General features: G+C 41.4%; 1 protein-coding gene across 2 annotated transcripts in view; it reads left to right on the top strand.

The window, feature by feature from the left end:
- Positions 1-228: 228 nt before the first annotated feature.
- SLC34A2 (solute carrier family 34 member 2) overlaps positions 229-21,796 on the top strand; it is a 60,320-nt gene continuing 38,752 nt past the window's right edge. The window contains exons 1-7 of one of the 2 annotated variants that reach the window (XM_029589870.1): positions 331-438; positions 1,413-1,451; positions 5,422-5,530; positions 5,637-5,789; positions 8,944-9,072; positions 19,218-19,361; positions 21,206-21,317. In XM_029589870.1, coding sequence (XP_029445730.1) covers positions 1,440-1,451; positions 5,422-5,530; positions 5,637-5,789; positions 8,944-9,072; positions 19,218-19,361; positions 21,206-21,317 — 659 coding nt within the window. In that variant the 5' untranslated portion in view covers positions 331-438; positions 1,413-1,439. Of the gene's footprint in view, positions 439-1,412; positions 1,452-5,421; positions 5,531-5,636; positions 5,790-8,943; positions 9,073-19,217; positions 19,362-21,205; positions 21,318-21,796 lie in introns of both variants that reach the window. The other variant, XM_029589881.1, reaches the window with a different exon arrangement.

Here is a 21,796-nt window from a genome sequence, read left to right as displayed (position 1 = left end):
TTCCTTCGACTTTCATAGTTGTCTTTTCAGTTCAGATGGTATTTCAGGGCAACAATTATCAGAAAAACCAAGGCATGATAACATTAATTATAGAATAACAATGCAGATATCTTCCAAGTATTCACAAGGACATATTAGTAATCCTCGTTCCTGCTGATGGGAAAGTTTCCTGGTGACTGATAAGTGTGAAGCAATTTGAGGTTTTATTAGGGGAGATAAGTACCCTCCTCCTGGCCCAGGGAGCTGATTGGGATCATTGAGTTTTCAGGTAGGCAGGGCCTCCTGACTGCAGGGGAGGAATGTAAGAGTGTGACCTGGGTGTGCGATGGCAGCAAACTTTACTCAATACCTCCCTGTAGTATATATACATACATAGATGTGCCAGAGCCAGTGGACACCTCATTACTTCACTCAGTCACTCTCTGGCAAGAGCAACAGGTAAGAGCAAGCAGCACAGAACCTGTAGGAGTATTCTTCTTTAGCTCAGTTTTATCATCTTCACCTGTAGCAGCCAAAGAAATAGAGAGAAGGGGGAATGGAATTCTACAATCTGATCTCAGACTCAGAATTCTTTCAGCACTCATGGTTTTTCTAATTGCACTTCAAACTGTGCTAGAATACAGACCCAGTCAAATTGGCAAACAAAAGTATCCTTACAAGATGGGTGCTGAGAGACTCCAATTATGTTATCAAAATGTAGGAGCTACTGTTTGAAAGACACTATGCTAAGATGTGACATCCATAAAATTGCAGGCGTACCTGCAGGATTCCTGCTTTGCAAGCTGGTTTACCCTATTTAGTTACAGGCATTGCTCTCTCTTTTCAAGGGAAGCAAATCATGTTTATGGTAAAGGGGATCTGGGGGGAATAGCTTTTGAATATTTTTATAAAGTGTTGCTAATTCATTGTTTACCAAGCATAGTTGATTCAAGTGTCCTAGATAAAGATTTTTGCAGTTATTTGCTCCCGTGGTGTAATCAGATTTTATGCTTCAGTAGCTGTAACAACACATGGTGTGATGTTCTAACAATTGTTTTAAAGTGCATGAATGAGCTGGGACACTTGTCTAAGAATTATTGCCATTTCTTTCTCAGTACTTTGCAGTCCTCTTCCCTTAAGGTCTATTTGTTTTATGCAATTTGTATTTTATACTGCAGATTTCTTTGGGTCATTGTTCCATTTATTTTACAGAAATCGTGAATTTGTATTAGTTCATTTTCTTGTGGACAGGTAGTTTAATGATTTAGATGCTTCTTTCTTTGTGGGATGGGGTTGAGGGTTTAATATTATTTAATATTTAATATTGTTCCAATAATCTGATTTATTCTTTATTTTCTTTATTACTCTTACCTGTTAATGATGTCCACGAAATGCTGATTTCTCCAAAACTTATTGCTTGCCATTACATCCAGCACGACTTGCCCTTTCATTGAACTGTCATGGATGGAAAGGTATTAAAAACACAAGTGGAAGTGCATGCGGTGCTTAGTCGCTTACCTCCAGTGCTTCCTTCAGTAAAGGCAGCCTGTTGTATATATTGTCCATTCGTTTTCACATATGCAGTGCATGGTTAACTTTAAGGCTAGCAGGCTTAATGCTTTTCCAGATTCCCATGGCAAGAAACATGGTGTATAGGGCTGGTCCTACTTCTGCAATAAGTGGTGAAAAAGCTTTGTATTCTGCTTGGTTGCTGAGCTTAAGGGAAAATGCAAGGTGTCTGCTTTTATTCATTTATTTATTTGAAAATCATTTATGTATTGCCTAACAGAATATATCTTCCTAAGTGATTTATAATATAGATTCGAACAATTTATATAAAACATATACAAAAAAACACAGTAAAGCCTTAGATGTGTATTGTATGTATATGCCATGTGTGAATTGCCATCTGTGCTGCACCTTAGCTGAAAGCGGTTTATATATTTCATGATCAAACTGATTTAGAAATGCTTTTATACTCCTTGTTAACGATTATGAAATTTCCTTTTTTGAATGCTGAATTTGCAATGCACTTGATAGAACTTGTCTAACTAGCTAGGGTGGTTCTGCTGGAGCCAAGACAGTTTGTGCTTTCAGAACTGTTCTCAGCACAGGGAAACAAGCTAGGAAATGTTTATCTAAGTTGTTCACAGGAGCAAATAGTGTCCTATGTAAGCCCAGAGTGGAAGGATGCCCACAGAGAGGACCTATGTCCACTGGCTTCACAAGGCAGTAGCAATAAAATAACATATTGGCAATGGAACCTGGTTATCCAGTTTGCAACTGAGAATCTTTGAGTGTGACAGCAGGGCAGATAGACAAGGAAAACTATTAGTCAAAGAATAGTTTCTTAGCTGATGTGAAAAGTGAATGCCAAGCAGATTAAGATGAATGGGTGTCAAAAACCAATCTTCCTGTTTTATGGTTAGAAAGTAAGGAACAATAAACCTCCCTGGACTAATCTCTGTATAGCTCTATAAACCACATGAGGAAAAAGGAAGCTTAGAGTACCATAATGTTTAAGGTATCTGTAGTACAAACTATTCAAAGCTGAGGGCTTCTATGTGCGATCTGAAAATGTCTATGGACACTCGATTTGTGTATATAGATCTGCCAAAAACTCTCTAGCTTGTTAGTCATATGTGTTGCCACTTCCCCACTTCATCCAATCTGTACCAGCCTCTTATTCAGAGGGACAGACCAAAGGGACAGCAGCAGATGGAAAAATGTTGGCCTGGGTTAATGCTTAAAACCACTGTTATCAATCACTTTCTGGAAGCCAAGAATCAACATGCCATGATTGACCCTGAAAGATAACATTATTTATTCTATCTGGTTCCTTCCAGGGGATTTCCAAAAGATTTGGCCATAGCTTTTAAACAATCATTTTTTTTCTTTTAGGATTCACAGTATCAGTTTGATTAGTATTTACAGTTCACTTGTAATGAAATATCCGTATGTATGCATAAATAAAATAGCTGTTATTATTTGAGTGTTTTTTCTTAAGAATCTGTAAATGTCATTCCTATCATATCACTTGGGATTTCATCAGTTTGGAAATTAGCTATATTGTTAGGGAGATTTACTAGTTGGATTAACACAAAGTCACATTGTATTATTCGCAGCTACAGTGTAAACAGACCGTTCTGGGTGATTTAGCTGGCAGTTAATACAAGCAAAGGGATTAAGACGTCTCGTTTTGGCTCATTTACATTTAATTCTTAAGGAGACATTAGTGTTTACTGCTTCTGAAAAGTTTTCACTTTTAGCTAATCTGACCATTAGGAATCTGTATGAAAAGTAGGCTCTACTGTGCTCTCCCAAGCAGCTCTAATAAATGGTAAACCCAGATACAGCATGATCATCTTAAAAGTGGTCACAGGGAAACAGATTATTAAAAATAGGTAAGGGAGGGAGGGAGGTAGAACTACAATAGAGGGCACAGTTTCTCATATAAAATAATGGTTAAAGAAGATATAAAATATATCTACACAAAGCAAAGAAGGGCTGATAAAACCAAAAGTGGAAGAAATAGAGAATTGTATGTTTTAAAAAGACTTTAGCTAGCTATGCCACTTTAATCTTCACTAGCTAATCTTAATATTTATTTATTTATGCATACATTTTTTTATTCTACTAATCCATTTGTTCAACATGGATTACAACTCAATATACATAACAAAAAACATAAAACACAACCACTACAATTACAATTAAATAAAATAGCATAAAAACAAAACTGAAACACATAAAAAATATAATACTCACTGCTATTCTGTTAATATTTGAATCTAGAGGAAAAGAGTAGTTTGAATGACACCTTTTTTCCCCTGTGAATGTAATAACTGAAAGTCAAAAAGTTGCTGAACTGGTCATAAATATGATATCCACTAATTTAAGGCATGGATGCCAGTTACTAAGCTGTTTCTCCCGTTTTCTGTTTATGAGGGGGAAGTCCTTAGTAAATCTGACATTTTAAGTTCTGACATATTTTTACCTATTCCCTCGTTACCTATTCCACCCCACACAATCATGAGTGGGGTGGAATAGGTAACGAGGGAACGGTCATTTACTCTTTCCAGTGGTACTAGGACTAGGGGCGTCACTCCATAAAACTAATTTGAGAAAGTATCTTCACTCAGCACACAATTAAACTGTAGAATTTGTTGCCAGAGGATATGGTGAAAGCAATTAGGTTAGTTTCGTTTAAAAAGGGTTTAGACAAGTTCATAAACCATTATTAGCCATATACACTTGGTTAAGCTATTGCTTATCCCTGGTTATGACCAAGACGGATTGGATCTATTGTTTGAGATCCTACTGAGTACTTGGGACCTGGATTGGCTACTGTTGGAGACAGGATACTGGGCTTAATGGTCTGTTCTGATTCAGTTTGGCATTTCTTTGCAATGCTGCTTTAGTTTAATAAAATGAGTGCGTGGGTGTGTGAGGTTTTTAAGATATTTTAAAGACACCATTTAGGTGTTCTGTGCAGATTATGGAATGAGCTAACTGTACTTCCAAAAAAGTTAGTTATACACAGATTCACCTCTCAGGCTGTTGAACCCATTTGATCACAATATATCTTTTTTCACGAGTATGAATGTGTGAACTGGTTAAATTAAATTCAAAATATTTTCAAATTGGGATGGATGCAGGGATAAGTTTCATATTAAAGTCAGAACTAGGGTGATGCGAGTGATGCAAGCACCTACATCTATTAAATATTTAATTTATTTGCCATATATTAAAGATTTCGAATTCTGCACTGGGTGCAAATATATCTAGTTACAACTCGGTTTCCAGTGGTTAGTGATGAATCAGGACAGATTATGCTTCACATAAATCTGAATTTGTTGCTTGACTGGAATCTCCACATTTGCCTGGTTTACATATTTTTTGGCTTGGCTTTGATACAGAATTTGACAAATTCATTCTTAGATTTGATATATTTGAAGATGCACACTATCTGAGAATATTTGACTACTCTAAATTTGCATGCATATATACATAAATTTAAATAAATCAAAGCAGAATGTGAGTTGAAACAAAAAAATTCAGAGTCAGGTACAAAACCAGTTGAAATTGACTGATTATATTTGGGTGTGTTCAAGGTAAAAAATCAAAACCTGAACTCACATCAAGTCAGAAGAGGTTCACCCATTTCTAGCTAGGGAACTTAAACCTTAATTAAGGATATAACACATTACTCCAATTGAACAAAATGAGCATAATGCAAAAATATTCAAACTGAGAACCTTTTGACAAACTGTGCCAATGAATAACATGGGATTAAGAAGCCAACAGATAATTTCTAAAAATAATAGGAAAGAAAGGCCATTCCTTGTGGCATCTTTTTCCAGGACCCTGATGGGTGCATCAAATGAATAATGCAGGACAGAACGTATTAACCCTTCCTTATTATTATTTTGTTATGAACAGAAAATGGCGCCTTGGCCTGAGGTGGATAGTAATAACCCCAATAGGGAAGAAATTGGTGGCCCTTCTGAACCTCCAAACTGGAATCCAAACAGCAATGGAATATCCAATGGCAAGTAATTTCTCTATAAAAACAGATTGGATGAGGATTGATAGAAGCTCATTCATGATGATAATGTCTTGTTGCTTCCTTTTTTTTTTTTTGTTTCTTTCTGTAGATAACAAGTCTATTACTGAAAATGGAGGACATTTACCACCTGCTTACTCTACCCTTCAGTTGTGTGATAATACTCCAGAAATGATGAAAGGGGAAGAGCCAGAAGACCCATGGGATATGCCTGAATTAAAAAACATTGGGCCCAAGTGGTCAGGTAGCCATTTACATGATTAATATCAATCTATTTTCACTCAATGCACAATTAAGCTCTGGAATCTGTTGCCAGAGGATGTGGTTAGTGCAGTTAGTGTAGCTGGGTTCAAAAAAGGTTTGGATAAGTTCTTGGAGGGGAAGTACATTAACGGCTATTAATCAAGTTTACTTAAGGAATAGCCACTGCTGTTAATTGCATCAATAGCATGGGATCTTCTTGGTGTTTGGGTAATTGCCAGGTTCTTGTGGCCTGGTTTGGCCTCTGTTGTAAACAGGATGCTGGGCTTGATGGACCCTTGGTCTGACCCAGCATGGCAATTTCTTATGTTCTTATATTATATCCTATTATCCATTATTCATAATATTTTCTTACTTATCCATTTCTTTGTTTAATTGCTACAGTGGCACTTGAGTTCATGTTCATAATGCAGTGGATTGAAGTACAGGTATTCCGTTATTTGGGATGCCATTTTTTGATTGAGAATCCAAATTGATTCCTGTTTATATTGTTTGTATATTTAAAAGGAGGTTACTTCTTGCTGAAAGTCCCTTTCAGCAGTTGAAAATCATTTGCTATCATACTTTCTGTTATGTTGTAAGCTGCCCTGGGTCTTTCCAGAAGGAGGGCAGCATATACATCTAAAATGTAATACACTATAATTTAATGAAGTAATTTTTAAGAAGACTATCTTGAGTGTTAGCTGTTTATCTGTCGTAGCCATGCAGATCCTGATTTGAAATGCCATGCATCAGTTTTCTGTTTTCCTCTGGTGCTGGCCTATCTGCATGAGTTGATTACTGATGCCCTACATATCATACTACGTCTGGCTGTGATTGACAAACAATTGGACCTCAGTATTTTCAGCTTGCATTCACCAATCTTATTTAAAAAAAAAATTCCCTGACAACATTTTAAGTTATTACTGTACAATACCTGACTGCATACAAATGACTCATAAAAGATCTTCCAACCATTATATTGACTTAAACAGGTAGTATCGCTTTAAAGATCACATGTACTGCACTTTACATAGAAGTAGGGGGCATTAATCTCAGTGTCCTGAACAAAGTCCATCCAGTCCTTTACACTTAAGTGTATTAGCACATAAGGAATTACTGCTTTACTATGTGGCAGTGATGGCTTCATCGTATGTTACATGTAGAGCGCCAAACGTTATGCTCTTTATTTTTTAAGCTACATTTTTTAATGCATAAGCCTTTTGGTATTCTAAGGCACCAACCTTCATAGGTCCAATTGTTGTATAGCATTTAAATTATATATCTCATTAAGGTTTAGCTGCTAAAAGTATATTTCATAGAGTTGGGAACCTTAGTCATATCCATAATGCGTCTTATAGGCCCAAATTACCAATATCAAGTTGTATATCCTTTTCTACTTCCTGAGAGGCCCATTTCTCAGGGGCCTGGTGAGCAGGGTGACACAGGCAGCTGGACACTGCCATATTATCCCTTCACTGCTCCTTTCGAAAGGTGACAATTTGGGTGTAACCCCTTTCCCTTGAAGGTGGGGGCAGGGGAGGGAGGGAAGGAAGGTTATATGGTGTGGTTCGTTCCCAAGTAGGGGTGAAGCTTCATTTCAAGGCCTTCAGGTGCAGTGGCTTGGACCCAGAAAAATACTCTCCACATTCAGAGTGCTGTTCTAAAACAAAGTCTTAACTGTATCAAAATTTCTTCAGTAGAATATGATTGGACAAACTGCATTTACTTGACGAAGGGTCTATAGTCTTCATTCTCTCATCAAGTAATTCACAGTCCCAATATCCTTACTCCACTATGGCAGGTTCTTCTACTCACTGTGGAAAGGACTTCTACACCTTTAAGGATACCCCTTTTACCTGAAAATCTTGCATAGCTGCACCTCTGCAGAGCAGACTCATATCCTTTAATACAAATTGGGGCTGATGCAATAAATGTGCACAGAAAATGGGAACTCAGTGTTGAGTGCCCTTTTTCCTGACTCGTGCCCAGCCACCTCTCCTGGGCATGCAAAACAATATTTAAATTAGGGGTCGCACAAAAAAGGAGGAGCTAGGGAAAATTTGTGTATCCCTAGTGCCTCCTTGGCATCAGGTGCACAGGAGAAGTGGCTGTCAAGCAGGTTGGGAAAACAGATGCTCAATCTATGATCGTCCGTTTTCTCCCACTACCAATATAGACACGCACAAGATACATGGCCTGGACCATGTTTCATGTGTGTGTCTATTGGGCATCCGGAATTTTTTTCAAAAACTTTTTTTTAACTAAATCTGCATTATTTGGTTCCTCCCATTTAGTATCGCTACTATACTATTAGAAGGAATCACAGAAAGCAGGATTTTTCATTTTTTTCAATGCGCCCTTGAATATGGCATACCTTTACGCCAGCACTAGGGAAATTTTTTTTAACATTGCAGGGATTAGTTAATAGCCTCATCTAAATGGAATTTTACATGCGATGAGTGCTATTAGCGACGTGGTGATTTGGATGCTCGTTTTGGACACACTAATCCCCGTATTGCATCGGGGGTTATGCACATGCATCCATAACACACGTCCAATTCTGTGATAAACCGTGCGCTAGCCTCTGTACATGGTATTGCATTGGCCCCAATGCTGGTGCAGCTTCTCGCCTTCCTTTTGTGAAAGACCATGCCGGCACCTTGTTACACTGACTGGACAAGTCAGTATACTTCTCCTTTTTTCTGTAGATTCACCAATGTGTGGATCCCAGAGCCCTTGAGGGCAATCAACTGAAATTTTACTGTTTCCCAGAACAGGATTCTCCCTCTCCCAGAGCACTATTAGAGCAAGAGCTTTCTTTTGCTTTTCCGGAAACTCTCCTTCACCTACTTGTCCTCAGGCTTAGGACACCAGGAAATACTGTGGGAACCGAATGCTTCTATTTGCTTTCCCCTTCCCATACTGTTTAGAAGGCAACATACAGGCTCCTGTCTTTAAGTCTCCAGCTGCTCCTACTACAACAAAATACGTGTGAACTTTAGTCCTAAGCGCTATGTTATAAAATTGGGCTCATTATATTAAATTCCTCTTAAACACTCCATGTATCCCAAGAAAAAATGTTGCAAGCAGAATGTTTGTAAACGCTGTCTTACTAAAGGGTTCAAACAGGAGGATATTTTTTTTTCTATTTGCAGAAATGGACACCAAATCAAGGATACTTGTTGTGTTGAAAGGGATAGCAAAGTTTATTGCCTTGCTTGGACTTCTGTATTTTTTCATATGCTCCTTGGATGTACTAAGTGCCGCCTTCCAGTTAGTAGGAGGTATGTTAAGACTTTTGAGTGCTAATGTAAACTATAGATGACTTCTTTAATCTTGTTCAGTCAAAATGAAGCAAACAAGCACAAGGCTGTAACCTTGATATACTCTGTAATTGCACAGGTGCAGATCAATTTACCATTTTCTTAACTCTCAGTAGAATACCAGAGACATGTCATGAATAAGCAGACATGAGATTACCTTACAATACTTTTTTCTCCTCAGAAGTACCTGCATTTATTCAAAGGAAATTTCTCACAATCTACATGGCGTAAAAATAAGTATTTTTCCCTCTGTTTAAGTTCTCTCAGGCAGCATAATAATTTTTCTGATACTTCATTTGTCAAGTAATTTTTAACTGTGAACCAAGAGAATATTTAAAATATGTTTGGCCTTCTAAATCCTCTTCAACTTTTTCATGCTTTCTACTGACATCTGATTCACTACTATGGGCTAGGGATATGCTTTTGTTTGAAATATAATAGGAAATCTCAGCAAAATGTCCTATTTTGTTTCTTTTAATTTAAAAAAAAAAAAAAAAAAAGGAAAATGAATTAAATTTTGTTGATTTTTCTTTTCATTCCAACCTCACTACTCCTGCTGACAAAGTTTTAAAAAATAAAACTCCCCTGGGCTTGCTCACATCTTCCCCAGACCCTCCCTATCACCTAACTCAATCTGTGGGGTCAAAATGGTACAGACGTAATATCCAATTGCTCCTTCTCCACCATTGCGCTAATCCAAAATGGTGCTGGCTGACCCAAGGCCAGCACCAATCTTTAGGATGGCACTGGCTGGGCAGAAGTGACTGGGGATTGCTCCTGTTCTATTTTGACTCATGGATAGGGTACAATGCTGGATGGGGACCTGGGAAGAGGGAAAGAAGGGTGGGGTATGGGGGCATGGGCATGACTAGGGGGGCTTCATTTTAAAACTTCTGTGCTAGGAGGGGGAGCAAAGGGGGTGAGGCTTTGACCCAGCATAATTTATTAATTTCTTTTTCTTTTTCATTTCTTATTTTTATTTCATTTCAAATAAATGAAATGAAACAAATCAAACAGCAAACAGAATGAAAACATTTTCAGTAGGACTGATTCACTAAAGTGCGTTAGGGCCTGATATGCTAAGGCTTTTTTCTCATTCTCTGTCTATGGGCAAAATGCTTAGTAAATGAGGCCCTTAGCAGTTTATTTAGTAAAGGTTTTTGTCCCATTTTATGTTAAGGGAAAAATGTTTAGAAAACAAGGTCCTTAATGTGCATAGTATATCACTGCATACCACAGCGTTCGCTAATACTGCAGTACAGAAATGAGCACTGTGTTATGTATTCTGCTTTGACATCTGTTACCATGGAAATCTTTGATCCCCTGTGCTAACTGTTACTAGGCCGGAAAGTGACAGTTTGTCCCCTCCCCTCTCCCCTGATTGCCCTACCTATGCTGAAAGGAACCCTTATTTCATCTCAAATGCTTCCCCACCACAATCTCTTCACAGGAAACTAAATCCCCTCCAGATTCCTCTCCTGCCATTTCCAACATCCCATTTGAGCCCCCTGATTCCATCTCCTATCCCTGGAGCAGTAGAGCATTCCCAAGCCTACCTGACACAATTTTGCCTGCTGGCAAGATGATAGAAATGACAGAAGTTACCTTCTGTCAACTCGAATAAAGACTTCAAAATGGCATCGCTTGGCATGCAGTGTGTCACACGCTGACCCATGTGTGAGTCAGGGTGTCTAATACTGCCAACTTACACCATTTGGAAGTTGTTATTGGAGCCAGCAGGAGGTGAGCTTCTATTCTCTTGCTGGCAGTTGGGGGTTCTAGGCAGCCTGAGGGGTGCTCTAATGCCTTCTAGGAACTAGGGGGTAAGTATGTAATCAGAGGGGTCAGGGAAGATGTTAGAAATGGCTGAGGTTTCCAGAGTGGAGACCAGTTTCTGTGAAGGGATTGAAGGAGGCAATCAGACAAGACGGAGGATTTCTGTCACCTTCAGGGGGAAGGAAGTGATTGAAGGAGAAGGAGAGTATGTAAGGATATCAGGGTAAGAGAAGTTTCTTTCATTAGGGTTGCCAAATTACTCCAGATTTTCAGGACAGGTTAATCCAGCCTGGTTTTATTCTATTTATTTAGTTGTTTTTTTTTCACGTATTTACTGATATATGCTGCCTATACATAGTTCTAAGCGGCTTATAAAACAGCAATATTCATAAAGTAAAACAACACAAACTACTGTAACCCTATCCTGGGAGGTAGGCCGCACTCTGATGGGGCCATACACTTATTTGTTATCTCTTTGGGGCTGGAACCCTGGCTAGCCAATCCTTCAGTCTCCTTATTCAGAGTATGGATTCTTTTTCTATGGAAGAAAAGAGTTCTTTCAGGGCGCTGAGTGCTGGGTGTGACTGGAATACATTTCTCATTAGTTGCTCCTGGGGACTGATACATGTCTGTGTGTGATGATTAAGCCCAATAACCACTTTGGAGTTACTATGAAGCCAATACTGTAAAGTGTGCTCGGCTGAGGGCACTGTTTTACCTGCAGTTGGATGTGCATTTTCGAAGCGCGTCCACTACCCCTCATATAGTAAGGGGTTTAGTGCATCGAAAACGCGTGTCCACCCCCTCCCCTTGACACTAATAGCACTCATCACATGCAAATGCATGTGATGAGTGCTATTAGTAATTCACCCATGATACTGAAAAATAATGTGCAGCCCAGAAAAGTGTACAAAAAAGCAGAAAATACTGCTTTTGTGTACATCCTCTGACAATATCCAAGTGATATTAAGTCGGAGGAACCAAAAAAGTTAAACATTTTTTAAAAAAAAAATAAACAATTAAAAAAAAAATGTGCTGGCCAGTCAGGTTAGGAAAACGGACGCTCAATTTTACTGTAAAATTGAGCGTCGGTTTTCTGAACTTGCTGACAGTCACCTCTCCTGGGTTTCCGCTGCTTAGGAGGCACTAGGGATGTGCTATTGTCCCTACCGCCTCCTTTTAGCGATATCCTCTCATTTAAATACAGGATTGCCCACCCAGCAGAGGTTGCTGAGGGTGCGTTGGGAGAGCGGGAGCTCAACACTGAGCGCCCGTTTTCCTGTGTTCCTTACAGTATCGGCCTGTATGCTAGTGTCCAAAAAAAAGCCTTTACTGATGGGCAACAAATTTGTAGAATGGCAGCAATAATAAAATCCTCTGCACCACAAAGTCTCCTTTTCCTTACAGTCTTTCCTCTCTATCTGTGCAGGAATCTCTGAATCAAGGCCAGGAAAACTTCCACTCTTCAGGGCTTGGTGAAATGGAGCTCCCAGGTGGGCAGGGCCTCCTTTAGCTGGGCGGAAAACCCTTTCCAAAACCCGGTAAAAATGGTCAACACTGTCCTTTGCATAGAGAGTCAAAATCTCTCTCTCCCTGTGGGGGGAGGGGGGGGAGGGGAGACGCCAGGTAGGTGTCTTCTGAGATCTTTACTGTGTTCTTACTCACGGTTAGTTGTCCTTCCAATATTTCTCTGGTTTCTCAAACCAGGGAGCCAGGCAATTCAACTTCCTCCAACTGCAGAAACGAAGGGGCACCCAAAACTTCCTCCTGGAACTCAAACTCCTTTCCCTTTCAAAAGAGGTTAACACTGGAGTCTCTCCTTGCAGGAGGGCACTACCACCTTTATCCTCATGGAGGGTATAGAGGGCAGGTCTTCCCTAACCTGAGCAGCCCCAGGCACAGGGTTCCTAGTAACCTGATCCCAGGTGGTGCATAGGCTCTCACCAGGCTCCTACCAATTAAACTGTAAAAACCTTAAAGGAACCCAGAGGGAAAATCCTGACCAGCCAGTGAGTGGATTAGAAAAGGAAAGACTCTTCCGACCTTGGTCAGGCTCCCCGGGCAGGGTTTGCTTGCTTCCTCTGACTGAGCCTGAAAAATTGACACAGGAAAATCTCCTCTCTATCTCCTAACTGCTAGCAAACCACAAGAGACTGCCTCTAGGCCCTCTGGAGAGGGCTGCTTAAAAAAACCTTTGCAGGACGATGGCCATTCCATCACCCTCAATGGGAGGGGTTGCATTTGAATGGTAACCTCCCCATTCACTGACTGCACTCTTATCACAAGGCTAAGAGTTTTCCCAGGCTTTAATGGTAACAGAATTAGGTGGCTGTTACAACTCCCTGGCACTTATTCAAAATCTGGTGGGGTGAAATTCTAGCACAGATTTTAAAGTAGACTTACGTATATACAATTACCATATTGCATTGCAATATGCACAAATAGACAGAAAAGCATTACATATCACCGGAGAGCAATTCATTCATAACTGCCCAGGCTGGAATCAAACCCAGGCAGGCTCCATACATGGTGTAGGCACTAACACTTAAGGCATGAAGCTCCATCCTACAAAGGAAAAGTTAATAGAAAATACGTGGAGGCATATCCACCAGTAATGGATGGAAAATGGTAAATGATGAAATAGTTTTCCAGCATTGCCACTGCTGGCAAACAGAGGGTCCCCTCTCAACCCTGGAAAGCAGTGGATGCTCTCACGATCCTGAAATACACAAGCACAACACATAGTACACTTAGTTCCACCTTCAACTGGAAAGTGAACCCCTATTTGGTTCTCCTGGAAGGAGAATAGATAACTTTTCCAACCTCATTGATTCTCTTCCATAACCTGAGGAGAGAATCAATGGTTAATAAAGCTTCAACAGATTGTCATCTTCCGGTGGCAACGTTCTGAAATACAGAACTATTTAAAATGCACTGGATGGTCAGTTGGTACCCAATCTACAAAGGAAACTTCACTTTAAGTTAATACACTTAAAATAAATCCAAGGACACTTGTTTCAAATTTTGAGAATTTTATAGAAAGAGGTTTTTTTTTTTTCTTTTTACAAGAAAACATTTGATATTGAACATAATTTATGTATTAAGACATAAATAGTCTGAAATCAGAATTAGAAAACAGGTTGAAAATTCTGTCACACAACTCATAGAAATGATAATCACCATCAATTATAATGCCACCCATTACAAGGCAGCAAATAAATATAGGCAAATAAGGAAAAATCTCTATTCCCAACCAGGAATGGAGGTAGTAATCTTCATACCTTCTTGGTCATCTGGTTGACTGAAGGTGGAAAATCTGGAAGATTAAATGTTCTACTATTAAATGTTCTACTATCCATATGTGCATGGACACATATGGATAGTAGAGGCTGAAATCTGTTTGTACCCTTCGGTATACTAGCCTCTCTGCCTGGGAGGCTCACAGTAGATGTCATGGATTTGAGAAGGTACTTGGAACCACCTAGGATTAGTCTTTGACATCAAGCTGGAGGGCCTGATCAAACAATATGTTAACTCGCTGGTGGCCGGTGATCCAGTAAAGGAAGATCCCGGCAGTGTAGATGCTTGTGAACTGCTACCCTCTTGAGAGGTCCTGCAGAGGAGACCCCTGACTGGATAACACCTGGCACCTTTTCATGGCAAGGATGCAATATTCTCTATATATGCGTGGTTCAGGAACATATAAATTAACATCAGGAGGAACAATGCTGAAATGCTCCTTAGCCCTTTGGGCATTGATGGCCATATTCCACTGGGCTGGGTCCTTGACCCTCCAGCATTCCCCAGTGGGGTTCCTCCTGATGATTGGAAGATGATTGATTCTGCATCCGAAAAGCGGGCCTCTGCCACAGTAGACTTCTCTGGGCCGCATTGCTGGTAAGCTGTGCCCCACTCCCTGGGGTCTTGCTCATATAAGTGGTCTCTGTAAGAGAGGCCTATCTCTCTCTGATGTTTGTTCCACCTCTGACTTAGCAGCATGGAGGCTCTCCTCCAGTAGGTCCCCCCAAATGGATCAGCTCAGTTTCAATGGCAGTTGCTCAATTTTGGATGCATGAGAGGCACCGAAGCCGCTGGTCTCACAGGCCTCAGCCACCTCCTTGGATGGCAATTCTTTTTCTCTACCTGCTGGTACTATTGAACTAGCAATTACTCCCACCATTGATTGGTTCCTGGATGCTCAGTCGCCACTGTCATTCGAGGCCTCAGACAGCAATACAAATCTTCCTTCATGGCAACCTTTTCCAGGGCCATCACTAGTTGAGCTTCGGTAACTCCAGGGGCAGGCGAGGGGCTAGCCAACTTAGCCTCTTTATACATTAGTCCAAGGCAACTGCAGTACTGGAGCTGGATGTGCTGTGTTGGCTATAGAGTGTAGCATTCTTGGCATTCCCATGCCCCCATTGCTTGGGCACCCTTCAGGCTAATTTTAATCCTTCCATGAGGGGTGAAGCACTTCGCCATTTCAGCACTCCACGAGGTATCTCCTGATGCTGCTGCCACGAAAGGGGCATTCCAGTTCGGCGATCAGGCACTGCTTCTGGCTCTGCGCTGATCTGAGCCACAGTTAGACTGGTGGCAGCTGCTCTTGCCAGAATGTGCTGAGCTGCCATTGCTGTTCAGTTTTGGAATGCTGTATCACATGAACTGTTCATTGCAACACCCACACCAGATGTGCTCCGCAGAGGCCATGCCTCATGCTGAGATGCCATCAGTATGATGAAGTAATGCTGATGTCCTGGCATTGTTTTGGCTAATGAGCCATATGTTTGTTGATGTACTCCCTTCCCTTGGTGCGTTTTTTTCTTGCTGCTTGCTGTTTCAGCGGGAAAGGCAGCCATGTCTCTTCAGATTTCACGGTTTTCACTTAAACGTCAGACCATTTTCATTTTTCATTTCATTTATTAAAATTTATTCATCGCCTAACACAGGCAGGCCTAGGCGATATACAATAAAAACATACACAATAAGAATGTCATACATAACCAATACTAGGGATTTGAATCATTTTTTGACGATTTAAAATATCGTCCGATATATTTTAAATCGTCAAAAATCGTTAGAGGCGATATTTAACAGGAATTCCCCCGATTTATCGTCAAAAATCGTAAATCGGGGGAAGGGGGAGGGGAAGGGGGAGGGCAGGAAAACCGGCACACTAAAACAACCCTAAAACCCACCCGACCCTTTAAAATAAATCCCCCACCCTCCTGAACCCCCCCCAAAATGCCTTAAATTACCTGGGGTCCAGTGGGGGGGGGTCCCGGTGTGATCTTTTACTCTCGGGCCTCCGGTGCGTTGTAGAAATGGCGCCAGCGCTACCTTTGCCCTGTCATATGACAGGGCAAAGGTAGCGCCGGCGCCATTTTGTTTTTTGTCCCCCGATGTCAGGAGCGTAGGAGATCGCTCCCGGACCCCCGCTGGACCCCCAGGGACTTTTGGCCAGCTTGGGGGGGCCTCCTGACCCCCACAAGACTTGGCAAAAGTCCAGCAGGGGTCCGGGAGCAACCTCCTGCACTCGAATCGTTTTGCCGTACAAAATGGCGTCAGGAGGCCCCCCCAAGCTGGCTAAAAGTCCCTGGGGGTCCAGCGGGGGTCCGGGAGCGATCTCCTATGCTCCTGACGTCGGTGGACAAAAAACAAAATGGCACCGGCGCTACCTTTGCCCTGTCATATGACAGGGCAAAGGTAGCGCCGGCGCCATTTCTACAACACACTGGAGGCCCGAGAGTAAAAGATCACACCGGGACCCCCCCTCTGGACCCCAGGTAATTTAAGGCATTTTGGTGGGGTTTGGGAGGGTGGGGGATTTATTTTAAAGTGTCGGGGTGGGTTTTAGGGATGTTTTAGTGTGCCGGTTTTCCCGCCCTCCCCTGATTTACGATTTACACGATATTTAAAAAAACAAAACCGCGACGATCCGATTCCCTCCCCCCCCAGCCGAAATCGATCGTTAAGACGATCGATCACACGATTCACATCTCTAACCAATACCATATAAAGGTAAACTAAATAGCCAATAGCTCTAAGTTCCTTTATAATATATCTCGCAGCTATTATTCTCATTTAAATCACTCTAATATACGTTAAAGGGACTTAGAGCTATTGCAAAAGTTGATACACGGCGATTACCAAGTTGATTTGGCCCATCTTCACACCCTGCAATCTAAGTTTTATTTAACCCCATCCAGGGCCATAAACGTATTTGTTGCCTCTAGGGGTCTGGAACTCTAGCCAGCTCCTTCCCCAGAGTGTGCATTCTTTTTCCATGGGGGGGGGGGGGGGGGGGGGGGGGAAGGATTCGTTCAGGGTCCTGAGTGCTGGAGGTGACTGGGCAACAAATCTATAGAATGCCAGCATATAACAAAATCCTCTGCACCACAAAGTTTCTCTTTTCCTTACAGTCTTTCCCATCTATCTGTTCAGGAATCTCTGAACCAAGGCCAGGAAAACTTCCAACCTCCAGGGATTGGTTAAGTGGAGCTCTCAGGTGGGCAGGGTCTACATTACCTGGGTGTTAAACCCCTTCCAAAACCCAGAAAAAACCATCAATACTGTCCTTTGTACAGAGAGTCAAAATCTCTATCTCCTTGGGGGTGAAGATGCCGGATAAGTAACCTCAGAGTTCTTTACTGTGTTCCTATTCATGGTTTGTTTTCCCTCTGATATTTCTCTGAGTTCTCAAACTCTGGCTGGATCCCTGATGGGAGGGATCCCTTGGAAACAGGCAACTGCAGGAAGGAGGGGGCAGCCTAAACTTCCTCCTGGATCTCCAACTCAAGTCCTTTCTCTTTCAAAATAAGTTAACATTGGAGATCCTCCTTGCAGCCAGGTCATTACTACCTCCATCCTAGTCAAGGGTATAGAGGGCAGGTCTTCTCTAACTTGAGCAGCCTCAGGCACAAGGTTTCCCCATGCCCTGAGTCCAGGTGGTACACAGGCTCTCCCAAGTCTCATACCAGCTAAATTGTAAAAACCTGCAAAACAACCCAAAGGAAAAATCCTGACCAGCCAATTAGTGAATTGGAAAAGGAAAGTCCCTCCAGACCCTGGTCAGGCTCCCTGGCAGGGTTTGCCTGGCTCCTCTGACTGGGCCTGAAAAATCAACACATACAAATGTCTTCTCTATCTCCTAAATGCTAGCAAATCATATGGGGACTGCTTCCAGACCCTCTGGAGAGGGCTGCTTAAAAAAGCCTTTGCAGGATACTGCCATTCCAGCAAATGGGAGGGGCTGCATTTGAATGGTAACCTCCACCGTTCACTAACTGCACTCTTACCACTAGACTAAGAGTTTTCCCAGGCCTTAATGGTAACAGAACTAGGTGTCTATTACACTACATTAAAAAAAACCAAAAACAACTGCAAAAGCTCAGCCATAAGACCTGAGAGGCAATTATAGACATATTTCCCGTTTACTCAATACCTGATGGAATAAGTATGTCTTTAACAGATTTTTTAAAGTATTTGTGCATTATAGAAATAGAACATTTGCTTGATCTAAGGTATTGAGTCAATTTTCACTAGTTTATGGATCAATAAAGCAACTTTAAATTGAATTCTCCTTGGCTGGAAGCCAATGTAGTCCCACTGCATGCAGGGACTTGTAGTTCTGATTTCCCTATTACAGTTTCTAAGAAAAGCAAGACTACAAGTTCCTGCATGCAGTGGGGTAAAACCAGGACTGAATCAGCCTATCCTGAAAAGCTGGAGCCAGTTGCAATCCTATTTTGGTGATTTGGGTAGGGGAAGGAAGGGAATGTAAGAACTTTGGGGGGGGGGGGGGGGGGGGGGGGGGCGCGTGATTGGGAATAAGAGAAAAGGAACAAGGATTTGTCTATGGATTGTGGTGCCTGGTGATGATGACTGAGGAGGTAGTATGGCAGATATTATGCTAGCTTCTTTGCACCCCCTTGACCAAAAGAAGAAAATGTTTGTGCAGCAACTTAGCTACCCAAAATTTTGCAATTTTTACTGCACCTTTGTGAATAGGGGGAAATAAGTAATTATTTGCATAATTCAGATATATTGTGTTGATTTTGAACTTACCTGTGATCATTCAATTTAGCACTGTTTTTCTGCTGTACTAACTATATTTTGAATAGAGTGATCACAATTGCATGCAAACACATTGAACGATAGTGGAGAATAGTGAAGTGGACTCTATGAGGTCGATTTTAAAATGAGCGCACATGCGCCCATACACATACATGTAAAATGTCCAATTGTGTTGTGAATAACTGTTAAAATGCAAAACTGTTACACTGTAATTGAATATCTGCTACTTTAACCGAATGGATGTGTTTCCTTAGGTAAAGCGGCGGGTGAGATTTTCAAAAATAATGCTGTGTTGTCTAACCCTGTTGCCGGTTTGGTGATTGGAGTACTGGTGACAGTCTTGGTGCAAAGCTCCAGCACGTCAACATCCATTGTTGTCAGTATGGTATCTGCTAGATGTAAGAACACATTTTATTTTTATATAATGCTGAATGTTTACAGAGTTAAACAAGGTAAACATAGGTATATCAGTATGTACAAAGAAGACAAGTTATGAAAATACAATAAGTGAGGGGAGACAACAGCAGGAATTGATTATTGTTTGATCACTAAGGAGTTGGTTGAGTTTGTGAAGATTAGAGAATGCCTCACTTAAAAGAGCATCCTCATCACCAGAAGTGGAAAGATTGCCTTGACATACTGCAGAAGTCATGGAGGAAGTGAGGGAGGCAATTCCGATGATTGGGGACAGCAGACAACGAGGCTGAAAGAGGCAAGGGTGAGGCAGTGAGCTGAAGAGACAAAGTAGACTGAGAGAAGAGAGGCAAGGGCTCACAATAGATCATAAGAAAGGGTATAAAGACAAATAAGGACTGAGATGAAGGGAAGGCATGCAGTTCCCCTGCCCCGATCCCCTCTCTCTCTTCTTCCCCCAACCAGGACCAGTTCCTCTGCCTCCAAACCCCTCTCTCCTCTCCTCCTCTCCTGAGGGAGGGAGGGGAGAAACTGCAGCTTCCTCACCTCCCCCCAGGCCCAAAGGAAAAAAAACCTGTGCTGTGTAATGCTCTCCTTTCCAGCTCAGGCCCTATGTACTGTCCTACCTCCTCTCCTTTTTTTTGTTTTTAGCATTTGCTCATGTCCAGACTCCAGCAGCTTGGCTTGCCTCCTCCTCCTCCTCCTTCCTGTTCCCTGCTGCAGCGGTCACGGAGACGCTCAATGACTTTCCAGCAGTCTCTCAAGGGGACCCTCCCTTTCCAGCTCCATCATGAGCCTCCTTTGCTCACTGCAAGCTGCTTTCTGCACCTGGGCTGCTATCGCTGCTGCTGCTCCGCTTCCTGCCCCTTTGTGGTAGTCTTTGGCTGCTGCTTGCGGCCTAGATGAAGGTGGTGTTGGGGAGGGGAAGGGACCCGGCAGAGCTCCTTTTCTTCTGGCATGGGTTGGGTGCCTGGTGTCTCCTCGGCTGGGCACTTAGGGCCTTTGGCCCTCTCCCCTTGGTACGCCACTAAGTGAAGGGCAGAGGATTACAGGACATTGAAAGAGAGATGTAGGACTCAAGGAGGGAAAATGTTGAGATGAACTCATGATAGAGGAAAATTATTCCATTTTAAAATGTAAGATCTACTTTTCCTTTTAATCTCCTACTTACTTATTCTCTCTCTCCCCCGGATTAGTTTATCCTTTTATATATATATATTTTTTTTAACTTATTTTGCTTGTGTTTCCATACATAGTGTTTATGCTTTGTTTATTTGTAAAATCTCCATAAATAAAGAATAAAAAAAAATGTAAGATCTACATACAGTCCATGAGATCTTAATTGACCCTTCTTTAAATTCACATGTAGATTATGTATGAAAAAAGTAAATTGTATTTGTAAGTTAAAAAAGAAAATCTTCTTATGTCCTTATGTTCTTAGATCAATGTTTGTAATACTGGGGATTGGGAGACATAGTGAAAAGGCCAGTTCTGAGTAGGTCTCTGTCTCATTGACAATGAAACTGGATTAAATATAAAATTCTGGCAGAAATCTGAAGGATTTGTCAGCATTATCTTAACACTAAACCCAGAACTGAGCTTGGATTCCTAACAGAAAATAAAACTGTATGGAGCAGGACCATTATCAACCAGAAATATGTCAGTAATTACAAATGTTCTCAGCATCTGCTTAGAATCTTCAAGCTTTCTCTGGTCCTTATTTGTTTAATTTCTGTCTGTGATAGGCCTTTATTGTTTAAACATTTACAGCATTTCATGGCTCCTCAGTTTTCCACATTCTTGTCTTCTTTCTGCTTCCCGTTTACAGTGCTGACTGTCAGAACCGCTATTCCCATTATAATGGGGGCAAATATTGGAACTTCGGTCACCAACACAATTGTAGCCCTGATGCAATCTGCAGACCGGAACGAGTTTAGAAGGTACTACTGATACCAGTTTTAGTTTTAATCCAATCAGAAAATAAATTGTTAGAACCAAGTGGCCTGACTGGCTGATGTCTGATCTGAGCTATTTGGATTAAGTACTACTGTTACATAAGTATGACATCTAATTGTTGTCCTCATCCATGCAAGACAGTCAGGCTTTTAAAGTTTCAGTGACAAAATGCAGTTATTAAGTGGTAGATGTCTCTAGCATAGAGATGGAACAGAGTCTTTGGTTCCTTTGACTTATTTGTCCATTTTTCAGGCTCCTCATGCTTAAAAATGATTAAAATAAGAGAAATGAAGGGGTAGTTGTAAGGAAGAGCATGAGCCTTTAGATCTTTCTTGGCAACTTATGGATGGGGGGGTAGAGTCCTCCCAGTACTTGGCTATAAGTGCAAGTGTTAGATATTAAGTAATGTGGATAAGTGGAGGAAATGCTTCTGGTTCTTATTCTGTAGTATAAATATTACAAT

Source organism: Rhinatrema bivittatum, chromosome 1 (genome assembly GCF_901001135.1).
Source record: "Rhinatrema bivittatum chromosome 1, aRhiBiv1.1, whole genome shotgun sequence".
Classification (NCBI taxonomy): Eukaryota; Metazoa; Chordata; class Amphibia; order Gymnophiona; family Rhinatrematidae; genus Rhinatrema; species Rhinatrema bivittatum.
The sequence above is the reverse complement of the archived record's forward strand: the minus strand, read 5'-3'. Positions and strand labels throughout refer to the sequence as shown.